This window comes from Ammospiza nelsoni, chromosome 9 (assembly GCF_027579445.1).
Source record: "Ammospiza nelsoni isolate bAmmNel1 chromosome 9, bAmmNel1.pri, whole genome shotgun sequence".
In the NCBI taxonomy this organism is placed as follows: domain Eukaryota; kingdom Metazoa; phylum Chordata; class Aves; order Passeriformes; family Passerellidae; genus Ammospiza; species Ammospiza nelsoni.
In genome coordinates this window covers 6,340,354-6,352,836 of record NC_080641.1, presented here as the reverse complement: position 1 = coordinate 6,352,836, position 12,483 = coordinate 6,340,354, and the positions used below count along the sequence as shown (strand labels likewise).

At 55.7% G+C, this 12,483-nt stretch overlaps 2 protein-coding genes across 9 annotated transcripts in view; one reads left to right on the top strand and one right to left on the bottom strand.

The window, feature by feature from the left end:
• Window positions 1–2,540: 2,540 nt before the first annotated feature.
• Window positions 2,541–10,129, bottom strand: SEC22B (SEC22 homolog B, vesicle trafficking protein). Its single transcript, XM_059478543.1, has 5 exons — window positions 9,948–10,129; window positions 9,615–9,724; window positions 5,346–5,506; window positions 4,886–5,032; window positions 2,541–4,549 (listed from the first exon to the last, which is right to left on the bottom strand). Exons 1-5 carry the CDS (start codon window positions 10,020–10,022, stop codon window positions 4,395–4,397), a joined length of 648 nt encoding a protein of 215 aa, XP_059334526.1. The 5' UTR covers window positions 10,023–10,129; the 3' UTR covers window positions 2,541–4,394.
• Window positions 10,130–10,357: 228 nt separating this feature from the next.
• PACS2 (phosphofurin acidic cluster sorting protein 2) overlaps window positions 10,358–12,483 on the top strand; it is a 78,496-nt gene continuing 76,370 nt past the window's right edge. For 7 of the 8 annotated variants that reach the window (XM_059478380.1, XM_059478377.1, XM_059478376.1 and 4 more), the window contains exon 1: window positions 10,358–10,540. In XM_059478380.1, the coding sequence (XP_059334363.1) occupies window positions 10,413–10,540 (128 nt within the window). In that variant the 5' untranslated portion in view covers window positions 10,358–10,412. The remainder of the gene's footprint in view (window positions 10,541–12,483) is intronic. The other variant, XM_059478378.1, reaches the window with a different exon arrangement.

Here is a 12,483-nt window from a genome sequence, read left to right as displayed (position 1 = left end):
CTCCCCAGTGCAGGATGCTCAGCGACCCTCAAAGAGCTCAGACTGGGGTGACCAACAGGGACAGATTGTGAAGGGTCAGGGCTCAGCAGGTGCCCCAAATCCTGCCCTGGGGCTTGCTGAGTGCTCAGGACCAGCCCAGCTGCATCACTGGGACAGGGAGATGGCACAGCTCCGGGTGCTCTGGGGAGGATGTGGCCCTGGCTCAGGCATTGGAGGAGGGCTGGTCCCACAATCAGCTGTCCCCGGCCAGCTGCCAACCCAGCACCCCGCCCCCGGAACAGCCTTCATTTTTGGGAGGCAGAAAATCGACATCCTCCTTTCCAAAAGGCCACATTGAGGTGACACAGCAAAGTGTGAGGGGCAGAGGGGACCTCCTGAGCCCTCAGCCTGGCTCTGTGGGACATCCCTCCCTGGCCCTGGTGGGATTCAGAGCCCTCCAGAGCTGTGGCAGCTCACACTGGCCACACAGGGAAGGAGAACAAGGACCAAGGTGTTCAAAGGCTCAACTTCAAGCCCTGCCACCCTGGCCACTGCTGTCCAAGCACTTCTCTGGTGTTGAGTGCTCTGGGCAGGTGCTGCAGGCACAACCCCTCATATCACTGGGACATTCACTCACGGCAAAACAGCTTCCAGAAACCATGGGATCCCAGAGAAAAAGATGCTGGAATTGGATCTTTCTCAAAACCTACTCAAAAATGGGGTTTACAAGTGCAAGGAGCTGCTTCAAAGCAGAAGCAACTGGTGCCCAAGTCAACAGAGAACCCAAAACCCTCCTGGTCCCAGAGTGGTGCCAGTGCAGAGAGCGGCCACAGCCTGTGCCAGGTGAGACCTGGTTTATACCTGACACGGTGGCTGGAGCACCCAGCCAGCATTTGCCATCCTGCTGCACTCTTCCTCTCCACTCGTGCCCCACCCATGGTAGGTTTGGCACCATCGGGGAACCAGCTCTGCCTGTCTGCTGTCACTGTGTTACTCAGGGAGGAAACCTGTGTACCCCAGTGGGCAGTGGGGTACACAGCCCCTGCTCCCTGCAGCAAGCAGGGTCCCCAACGGCACAAAGACACCCAGGAGTGCCCCGACCTGAGCTGAGGGGTGTCAGCAGCCAAAACTGGCAGCTTTTGACCTCCGTGCTCACATGATGAGCAGAGCAGCTCCCAGGACACCCTGCACAAGCATCTTTTCTTTTGCACTCTGCCTGTACCCCGTGCCAATATTTCCCCAGTGGCAATGGGCACGCTGATGGAGAAGGGAGAGTTCAGCTCAGCTCTGCTCTCTAAACCCACCCAAGCAGGGGCTCAGGTGCTACAGAGCCGCCAGGAGTTTGCTCTGCTCCCACTTCCCCTGTGCTCCCCCACACGGGACAAAACCCCTCGTGTGTGCCAGGCTGGGGGGGCAGGTGCAGCAACTGGGGGATGCCCAGCGGACAAAGGCTGTTCAGAGCCTCTGGAAGCACAGGGGGACCTCAGAAGCAGGAATGGAGATGGGAAAGGCGCTGCCTGGGAGGTGACAGGCAAACGCTGCCTAGGAAGTGTCGTCCCAGCCACGGGGCCCGGCTGCACGGTGCGATGAGGCCGGGCAGCCCCGCCTGCTCCGGGGGCCCTCGCAGGCACACCCCCGGCCTCATGGGCACGCCAGGACATGGCAAGGAGCTGGGGGTGCCCTGAGGAGGAGCTCCCTTTGTGTCCGCAGCCCCGCACCGCGCCCCAGACCCGCGCAGGCACTGCCACCTGCAGGCAGAGCCCCGGGCCGGCTCCGGCCCTGCCGGCACCGCGACCCCCGAGCCCCGGCAGGGAGCGTCTAGAGCACATCCCCGGCAGGGACTGGGCACTGTCCCCGGCAGCGACCGGCCACCGCACACCCCCGGCAGCGAGCCCCTGCTGCAGCGGGGCCCTCCCAGCCGAGAGCAGCCGACATGAAACGCACGGAGAAACAGCAGCGGCTTCTCCGCCCCTCTGCCCGAGCTCACACCCGGCTGCGCAGGAGGCGCGGAGAGCCCAGCAAAGCAAAACCCTGTCCACACCTCCTTGCACGGAGCAGCGGCAGCATCCCTACTCTGTTCGAGGGACGAAATGCGGCTCCGCGTTTCAAACTGCCCGCAAGGTGTTCCACGGAGGCCCAGGCTGGCCTGAGGGAGAGGACTCCTGTCACCCCTCTAGGCAAGCAGCACTCGCGGTTCCATGCCCTGCTCACGCTGGCACAGCCCACGGGGGACACACAGCCCACTCACTCACTCCCAGTTTGTGCTGCTTGAACAGCGTGGCCACAAAACTGTCCCCATACAATTCTGCCTGTGCCAGGAGTTTTCCTGGCAACAGGCAGAGATGTGCCAGCAGGAAGAGACCCCTGCTATAACCAAAGTACAGCTTCTGCAGCAGAAAATGGGCAAGATCACGTCTTTCAACAAGCTCTGCCTCCAAAAGGGAGCCCTTATATCCCAGGCGGTTCCATCTATGGGGTCTTCACCCTCCTGTGTCCTTGGAAGGAAGGAAAGCATCCCCCAGGGTCACAGGAACGAGACACAGGACACTCCACGCCGCAGAGGGGATTTTTCAGAAGCATTTATTTCCCTGCTGACACTGGGGCTGCAGAGGGCAGCTGCTCCCTGAGCTGGCCCGTGCTGCAGAAACATCACCCCCTGAATCACAACAATCCACGGACGGTCGGTGTCTGAGTGGTGAGACCTTCCAGCACCTCCCTTACACAGACCTACATCACTGGGACGTTCACCTCATAGGGACACCACTCAAAAGGACTTAAAATCATTATAATAATTATAATAAAGCAACCTACAAAGTAACACTTAGAGGCATCATGCAGAAACCGGATTGCTTTAGACTATGTAGCAGCTCAGAGTTGCTGGGTTCATCGGTGGAGGAGTGCTTGACTGCATTCTGCCAGTCCAACAAGGTGCCAAGTTGGGCAGCATTCCCAGACAGGACAACAGCTGTGCAGGAAACACTTCCAGGTCACAGTTTGTACATCCAGAACTACACAAGGTTATGTGCTTGTAAAAGGTGCTGGGAAGCCCTGACACTTCCCTTCTGTGACACCACCTGCTTCTTCTACCATGGGGCAGACATTTGAGTGCAGCAGTGTGTCTGAGCTGTGGGGTTTCTTTTTTCCCTCTCTCCAATTTTTTTTTTTTTGTAATAAAACCAAAATCTGCTAAAATGTTATTCTCAGCACAGGTGGACCAAAAAAAAATTATAAAAAAAAAAAAAAAAATCACATTACACTGGTGATATAGAGATTGGCCCATAAGAAAGAAGCTCTACACTATTGCCCCATAATGAGTTTTTCTTCACCTACAGTTTCAACTTCCCAAGTGAGGTAGGGAGAAGGTGACCACAGGTAAAAGAGGTGGTGTTTCTAAAGGATTTCACGGTTTGGAAGTTATCTTAATCCTTCATGTAGTGTTCTTTGCAGGAACACTGCCTTTTCTTCACAACAACATTCAGAGTTTTGGTTTTTTGGTTGTTTTGGGTGAGGGAAAGAGGGAGAAAGAAAACAAGGATCCCAGAGATGAAATGCTGGCAGTTTTGACACATTTTGGAAGGAAAGCACAGTTATAAAAAGGAAGGAAATAATGTAGTGAATCTGAAGCTAGAAGGGAAAAATAGAGAGTGCTGACATAGTTTGCACTGTGCCCATTCCAACATCATTGAATTACAGACCCTGTTCATGTGGAAACACACTGTCACACACAGCTGTCAGGAGAGGGAGAGTGGACACTTAGAAACCTGGAATTTAATTTTGCAGAACCAGTTAATACAGAAGCCTTCCACTGGCCCTCCTAGTACTGGACAGAATGTGTTTTAAGGCATAGTTTAACATCCATTTCTTCCTAAAGCAATTTAAACAAGCCAGGATGTCAGACACAAAACACTCAACAGGTATTCTGACAGAGGTGAAAGCTGGTTTATGTACAGTGAAATACTTGCCTGCAAACAGGGGAGTCTTGAAAAAGAAAGAAAGAAAAAGAACTGCAGACCCAGATTCTAAAAAAACAAACATTACCAACACAAGGAATGTTCATTAGAGTCCAGTTCCCACTAGAGCTACTCAACAGGAGGATGTACAATATGATTATGCTAAACAGCACTGATTGACTGATCCCAGAGTGCCCCGGGAGGGGGAAGAACCTTGGGAGGCCAAACTCTGCAGTATCCCAGTGCAAACTGCCTCAGAGGAAAAGCCTGCAGTCAACAAGCCTTCACACCTATTGTTAGGCTCCACTAAAAGATGCAGTAGCCAGGTGTCACCTAACAACTCCAGGACACTCCTGCGAAGGTGATGGTCCTGTGTGGATTCTAATGCACATCCCCCATGAGCAGTGTCCTGCACGCATTCACCTGCCAGGCCACTGGCTTTCCCTCTTCCATGGCTGGGCCAGCTCACAGCCACCAGAACCTCACATAGACAATCAGCATGATGAAGAACACGGCTACGGCCGCCAGCTTGGCGTACGTGGAGCGCATGTTCAGGTACTTGGCGTCCTGGCGGTACTTCTTGGACAAACTGGACAAGTTGTTGGCCTTGGAATCAAGAGCTGTTCAAGGGAAAGGGGAGAGGAGTTAGGATTAACTGAGCATTCCCCAAGTGTTACATTAAGTGTACAAGTTTCTCTTGGCAGCGTGGCCTGTGCCCCCTGTGCCCAGGGCTTGTCCTGCTGGGATGAGAGCCCCCCGAGCTGGAGAGGGGCTGGTGTCCCCCCACAGCAGCACCAGCACTTGCCAGCTGGTTCAGAACACAGCTGATCCAGCTGAAACACCCACTGGGCTCACTGCTTTTCTCAGCAGGGTCAAGCCTTTCCCTCAGGACGCTCTGCCCACCCAGCTGCCCCAGGAGACAGCACTGTGTGCCAAACCCTGGCCAATCCCAGTACCTGACAGGGCCTCTCCTCGCTGTAAGACCTCCTCAATGTTGGCCACCATAATCCTCTGCACATCCTGCAGCTCTGTGTTGATGGAGCCCAGGTTCCTCCTCGCCCGGCTATCAATGTAGAGCTTCTTGGTTTTCTGGATGTAGGTGTCTGGAAGGAGACAGGGCTGTCAGGGGGAGTCTCACCTAGCACAGAGCTGCCTGGCTGCAGGAGGGGAGCACTGCTGGGACAGCCAGAAGACTACATGCAAATATTCACTGGAGTGAGGCCAAAGATAAAAGCAGGAAATCTGAATTAATGGACATGCACCACTTCCATATTCTCCTGCACAGAACACCCATGTCTCTAGTGCCAAGGAGAATTTGAGCTGTCAATTCCACAGAACAAGCTGCAGAGAATCCCATGGCTGCTGCTCCCTCCCACCAAGAAGTTTCCTGACTAGCCACAGGGAGAGGGACCTCACCAAATTCAATGAAGGAATAGGGCCTGGAGACTGTTGGAACCTTCTTGCCATGCTGCTCATCAAACTCTGAGTGCAAGTCTTCCAGGTATGCAAAGGCCAGTTTCTTGGGGAACCCAGCTTCACACAGGACCAGGTAACACACTCCTTTCTCGATGATGTAGCTAAAAGAATGGCAGACAGAGCATTAATCAATCAATTTTGAACCTGTCCTTTCAAACACCACCCTGCACACCTCTACTCTATGAGGCAATGAGAACTGGGTACAAGAACTTCTGCTTTTCTATGTCTGGATCAAGTGTAAACCTTTCTGCAAAGCAATGGCTTATCTTTTCTTTAGCCAAAATAAATTTTCTTGTAGCTTCAGCCCCTACACCCATGCCAACAGTCCTGGGCTTTGACTTCAGCTGAACAAAAGCTGGCCTGTGAATAACATTAGCTTAACAAAATACCAGCAACAAGAGAGTTGTAATTTTGGAGTATAAAAAGAGAACACCCTGCAGCCAGGAGGAGGGAGCACAAGAAAGTTTGCCAGCAGAGTAGAGGGGAAGGTGGCCAACACATCTCTAAGTGGCAGCACAGCCAAGTACCCGAGGCCCACAGTGGAAGCCGAGGCACTGAGATGAGGAGGCACACACAGGAGCTTGGTCTCAGCGTGCTGGGAAGGCACCCAGTCCCTGCCAGCTGTCACTTCCCATTTCAGAGGGCTGGCTGTGCCCTTCCTCAGCACCACCAGCCTGCTGGAAGGGTGCTGCTGTGCACAGGCATCACCACAGGGGCAGCTGGGGAGGGGCACTGCTGCTAGCTGGGTGCTGGTGACCTTACAGGCTCACCATGGGTGGGTGTGACCATGCCACCAGTTCTCCAAAGCACACAGTGACACTCCTGCTGCTGTGTAAAGCTGCTTGGTTTGCCTCCAGCTGAGGGCACACGGGTCCTCTTCTCACCCACCACCAACCCTGAGATTATTTAGGCTTCACTTTGTCACTCTGCTGCTCCACATTCCTATCTGAATTTTCCTCCTCACTTAACCAATATAAAAATAAAGGCTACAATACTCCCACCAAAAGCAAGGGGGTGGAGACAGTAAACAGCCCTGTAAACACTTTTGAATGCTTATCTATATTCTTCAGGGTGGAGTGAGAATGCTACTTTTAGGTTACCTTCCTTTGACTTTCTGCATAATGCCATTAGGCATTAGTCTGGTTAGCATAAAGATTAGCAGTGTATTAAAGAAATGATCCAGTCCTGAGGGCACTGTAGTAAAATAAGCAGCTTAAAATTTTGTTAATAGACACATCAGGCTTACAAAACAACTTCACCCCACTCCCCACTGTTTTTCCAGATACCCCAGCAGGGCCATGTCCTTTGAATCCTTTAAATTAGCCATCCTCACCTTGTTCCTGGGCTCAGGAGTATCCATTCCTCCTGCCTCTAGGTGAACCCTGGCAGCCTTCAAACAACAACAGATTCACCCCAACCAGAAGAAGAAACTGCAGCTGCCATCATCCATTCCACAGCATTTCCCCATGTGCCCGTGGCCTTTGGTCCTTTTTATGTTCCTCAGCTTGGACTGCATCACTTCCCTTACCCCTGGAGACCTGCTTGCCACATTGGGGTTGCTAAAGATCATCACCCAGAGCTTGATTTAGCCACTGCCATGATGAGTAAGGCTTGAGCAAATGGAGAACCAGTGTCAGAAGGGAATTCTGGCAGCACTGCTGGGGCAGCACTCTCCAGGTGAGAGCACTCTGAGGAACATGTCCCTGTTCCTGCTCTGTTTATCTCTGCCTGGAGCTCCTCAGCTGCATTTCCCACTTGCTTCTTTCTTCCTGCTGTGATAATTCAGTGTGCTGGGTTAAAGTTGGTCTGTCAGCACCACAGGGAGCGAGCTCACCTGGCTCTGCCCCAGATTCAGACAATTCTGTCAACTTCAGACCAGAGTTCCTGCCCAGCTGGGCCTCTCAGTTTCATCCTTTGTGTGCACCTCCAGCTTCAGCACAGCACCTGCCTGCATGTGCTCACTCAAGGGGGGACTGCCACTGTTAACTCTGCTCAGAGTGCAGCCAGCAGGTCTCCTGTAATCACACTGGGCTATTTGAGAGAGAAAAGCTTTATCCTGGTAACAGTGGCAAAGGCCAAGGGTTGCTTTGAAATGACAGGTAGGAGTCGCTTCAGCCATTCATCAGGCAAAGGTCACCTGCTCACTGACAGCACAGCAGAGCTGCTGGTGCTCCTGTACCTGCACAGCCCCAGGGCTGACACAGCTCCTGCAGCTGAAACCTTGGCACAGCGTTTGGCAGAAATCACCCAAGGGCTCACAATTTAAACTTCAAGCTTCAGGAAAGCTCAGCTCTGCTTTGAACTGATGAAGCTGAAGATGTTCAGCAGCACCTCAGCAAAACAGCTTCACCCCACTCCCCAGCAACACCCTGGGCTGTGCTGCTGACTCCCCCCAGAGCTGAATGCTCTGTCCTGCTTTGTGCTGCCCTCAGCACTCAGAGCTCTGGTCTGGCACAAGAAGATTGGTGAGCAGCATGGCCATGGGTCAGCATTATTTCAGACTAAATCTCAAATTCCCCTGTCACCTCCCCTCCCTGCAGAGGAAAGTTTCTGACCTGAAATTGCTCTTTCCACACAGGTCCTGCTGCAATGTCCCACCTCAAAGGAGGCAGAAGCAAGTGCTCTGCAGCAGCAGTTGTCAGTGGCCAGCAAAACGCATCCAGGGACTAGCTCAGCCCTGGAGCAGGAGCACTCCTGTCCCAGCCAGGTAAGCTGGTGCTCCTTTGGGACAGCTGGAAAAGCAGGCCTGCCCAAGCCCTCCCTCCTCTCACAGCTGCTGCCAGTACAGCCACACTAAGAGGCTTTGATTTCCTGGGCAAGTGTTGCCACCTTGCCAGACATCTCCCTGCTTGCATCATGGAGGTAACTCAAGAAGGGATTTACTGGCATCTGCACAGGCTCCTTCCCAAGGCTTCACTGCCAGGCAGAGCTACACCCCCATGCTGTGCCAAGGAGACACTCAGAAACGAGGCAGATTTTAAATTCTGTGGAGATTTAACTTTAGAAAAAGCAAGAGGAAGAGCAGCACTTAACTCCAGCAGCAACACCCAAATCCAGCAGAGATAAGGGTGGCCAGGCCAGTCAGGGTTATCCTCTGACACTCTAACTCCCTATCAAAGGCAACCAGAAGCCCAGAGAAAAGATTTTTTTATAAATCTTGTCACAGTTAGCAGACAAAAGACAACCACAGGAAAAGCATCCCCCAAAACCTCACGGCTTTTGCCAGAGATTGCCCATCCAAAAAACTCCTGTTTTCATCTCTTCACGCCTCTGAATAAAGGGTTGGGGTGGGAGATTTTGCTCCTGTTGCTGGAGCAGAGGCCCAAAGCCAACCTTGCCCTGCATTCAAAGGCCACCTCCCCCTCACAGACACACACCCAGCCACTGGAGCCACAGAGGGATCCTGCTGGGGATGGCACCGAGGGGATCCTGGCACAGCTCTGCCCGGAGAGCTCCCCTGAGCCCTCCAACAGCCATCCCTGCCATGGCACAATGCTGATTCCCAGCAGGATCCTGACTGAGTGCTCGGGCATTGCTCTGCCAGGCACTGACATGGCACAGAAAGAGGCATTTTCCCCTCACACACAGGCTTTGCTGCCTTCCAACTCCTCTGCTCACCCTGCTATTAAGGAGTAAGGGTGTCTGACCTCTGCAAGATTTCCTTATTTCACAGCCATGCTCTCTTGCAGGAGTGCTGCTGGAGAATGCCAAAAGTGCTTTTAAGTCAAGAGCTCCCAAAGAGTTAAGGAAATTAACTAAACACACCCAACAAATCTAGCAACAACAAGACTGACTTCGCCGGATGAGAGAAAGAATTCTGTCAGGTATTAAGACAACAATAATAGAAATATTCAGAGATGCTCAATGTGCTTGTAATTCATGAAAGCTGAGCTCTCACAGGGCACAGAGAGGGCAGTCCTGGGCAGCAGGAGGGCACTGTACACGGCTGTACAAGGACAGATCTCTTTAAGGGCCGCCGAGAAGATGCAGTGAGGGCACAACAGAGAGAAAGGCAGGGAGGGAACAGACCCTGCGCTGTCAGAAGCACGAACCGGGATGAGAACCCAGCGCCAGACACCTGTGCCATCAGTGCCAGCTCTCACTCTCTCCCCGGGCAGCAGGGCTGGCAGCAGCCCCGTTCCCAACAACCCAGCCCGGCTCCAGGCGGGTTCCCGGGAGCCGCGATCCCGCAGCGCCGCCGGTACTCACTGGAAAGCCATGGCTCCCGCCTCCAGCGTGCAGCGCGTCGGGGACTGCTCGTTCAGCTTGCGGAAGAGCTGCTTGGCCTGGCTCTGGTACTGCTGCAGGTCGCGGCCTGACTGAGGAGGCAGGAGGGAGGGAGGAGAGCGGCTGCACGGCCGGTACCGGACACACCGGGGGGCTACCGGCACCGGCCCCACGGCTCTGCCCGCCCCACCCGCCACCACCGCTGCCGGAGCCGCGCCGCTGTGAGAAGGGACTGCGCGGCTCCCGGTGGGTCGCCCCCCGCCCGCTCCTCACGGATACACCGGGCCCTCCCCGGCCGCGCCCCGCCGGCCGCACCTGCTCGTCCTCTTGCATGGAGGCGGCGAGGGGGAGCCCGTCCGCCACGCGGGCGATCATCGTGAGCAGCACCATGGTCGCGCCCGCCCTGCCTGCCTGCCACGGAGCCGCCCGGAAACTGCCACCGCCGCTTCCGGTGCGCGGCCGCCGCGCCGCCGCCACTTCCGCCCCACCGTGGGTAGGGCGGCCGCGCCGCGCGCGCATGCGCCAACGTGAGGCCACGCCCCTGGTATAGCCACGCCCCCTAGGAGCAGACGCAGCCCCTCCGCACGGCCGCGCCCATCATGCTCCGTGTGACCACGCCCCCTCGGCAGCACCGCCCCGTTCCAGCAGCGCCAAGTAAGCCCCGCCCATCTCCCCTGCCGGCCCCGCCCCCGGCCCCGCCCCGTGACGCGCCCCCCGCGGGCGGGGCGGGGCGGCGGCGGCCCGGCGCGGTGGGCGCGCGCCAGGGCGGCGGGCACAGCCATGGCGGCGGCGGCCGAGCGGAGCCGCCTCAGCTTCCCCGGCGGCACCGGGGCCCTGGGGCGGCCCGTGCCTATGAATCTCTTCGCCACCTGGGAGATCGACGGCTCCAGCCCCAGCTGCGTGCCCAGGTAACGGGCGGGCGAGGGCGCGGACCGCACCCCCTTTCCTCCGCGGCTGCCTCCTGGAGCCCCGTTCCCATCACCTGTGCGAGCCTCCCGCAGCCGCAGGGCCCTTCCCGCCCTCGCCGCTCCCGCAGTGACGGGCACGGCTCCTCCCGTGCCTTTGGGCTGGGTGGCGGTGCGGGGCTCCGGCGGAGGGCGGGGGGTGCTGCCGTGTGTCCGGTGTGCGGGGTCACCTTCGCCGTGCGTGTCCCGCAGCCCCCGGCGCGGGATGGGGCTCGCCGGTACCGCGGTGCCGCCGCCTTTCCCGGGCAGTGCCCGCAGGGCTGGGCTCGGGTGCGCATCTCTTTCTCGGGGTGGTTCTGCGCCCTGTGCCCGTGTCCCCCCGTTCCCCTGCTGGGTGTACACACGCGGCCGTGCTCCCTGCCCGCATGGCAGGCATTCCTCTCAGTTTTTAGAAATTTTGCGCTCTTCAAGCCTAGCTCAGAACAGAATGCCTCTGCGGATTTAAACGTGCCGGAGACAAATCTTTGAAGCGCTCCTCTTTATCTTTGTTTGTTTGTTTTGTTTTAAACGAGGACGTAGCGAGCGGGCAGAAAGGAAACAGAGTCATCAGGCTGGCCTGGCAGGAACGCGAAGCTCTGCAAGCTTTACAAACCCCCCAAATCCCTCTGTCTGCTGCGCCATCCACACGGCAGGCTGGACTCGGTGGCCATGCCCCTGTATTGCAGGGACGAGTAACTATCACAAACACTGTCGTGGTCTGACATCGTGGGCAGGAGCAGAGAGGGGTAGAAGCACACCTGAGTCCTGCTATCGCAGCTAATCTGGGTTTATAGCAGTTTATCTGTGCTAGCAACTCCTCAGGCAGCAACTTTTTCAGCTTGTGTCTCGTTCTGCCTTTCCTTTCTGCAATGGGAGATCTTGGAAAGGCTCTGGCACCCGGGGGAATGTGCCCCTGTTCAAGGAGTCCCTTTGCTGTGGAAGTTGTCACTTGGATGGGAATAGCTGGAGGAGCAGTCGGTGCTTTTTCATTTTTCACCAGACAAGAAAGTGTCCCTGCTGCTGGCAGGGGGCTGGACTTAAATGATCTTTAAAAGGTCCCTTGCCACCCAAAGCATTCTGTGGTTCCAGTGCGATTGGCACTGTCCCTGCTGTACGGAGGACACAGTAGCACTGCTCTGGAAACAGTTCTCTCCACTGCACCCTTTGCTACAGTAAGGCAGCTGGGTTTCCATCCCATCCAGCCTTGTACCAGTGGCTGTTGAACAATTAAAAGCCCAAACGTCCGGCACTGTCAAGGACTTTTCATTCTGCATTATCATTTATGCTGATACTTGCAGATCTGCAAACGAGCTCACAACATAGCCTGCTTGTTTGCAAATCTGTGGATGACCAGAAAATGCAGTGTAAGGACGCTGACCCTGCCTTGGTGGGGAGCACAAGGGTGGCTCCTGGGTGCTGGAATTATGGTGGGCAGCAGATGGTTGAGGTGCCTGCAGGAATGTGGGGAATGCAAAGCACATGTGGATATCTGGGCATGTGGGGCAGAACTGGGGTTTGAGGGGGAAAGTCTGGAATTGCTGTGAAGCAGGGGATGATGAAAGTGCTCAGATTGCCTGCCCTGAGGAATTGATGGAAGAATTGGGGCATTTGGGACCTTGTAGGACCAAAGCTTTTGGTAGAGGGAGTTTGGTGTGGCGGGGGCTCCCTCTGCTCTGGCCCTGCTGTTGCCATTACCTTTGCTTGCTCTTCCTGGGTGCCCTTTTTCCCTCAGCCAGGGGGATGAGCTCCATCCTGCTGCTGCCAGCCCTGTGAACCTGCATTTCCCCAGATGTGGAGTTTCCTGCTGGACACGGAGTGGGCAGCCCAGGGGCTGGGCACAGGCTGCAGCTGTGGGTGCTGGGTGGGTTTGTTAAGCCCAGGTGAGGTTGCAGGTTCTGTGGGGATGT

Excerpts from the sequence above, each read along its gene's own strand:
- SEC22B (XM_059478543.1), bottom strand. The coding sequence starts at position 10,022 with ATGGTGCTGCTCACGATGATCGCCCGCGTGGCGGACGGGCTCCCCCTC. Across the intron at positions 9,725-9,947 it reads CCATGCAAGAGGACGAGCAG|TCAGGCCGCGACCTGCAGCA; the intron begins GTGCGGCCGGCG and ends CTGCCTCCTCAG. Across the intron at positions 5,033-5,345 it reads CTATTCCTTCATTGAATTTG|ACACCTACATCCAGAAAACC; the intron begins GTGAGGTCCCTC and ends GTCTCCTTCCAG.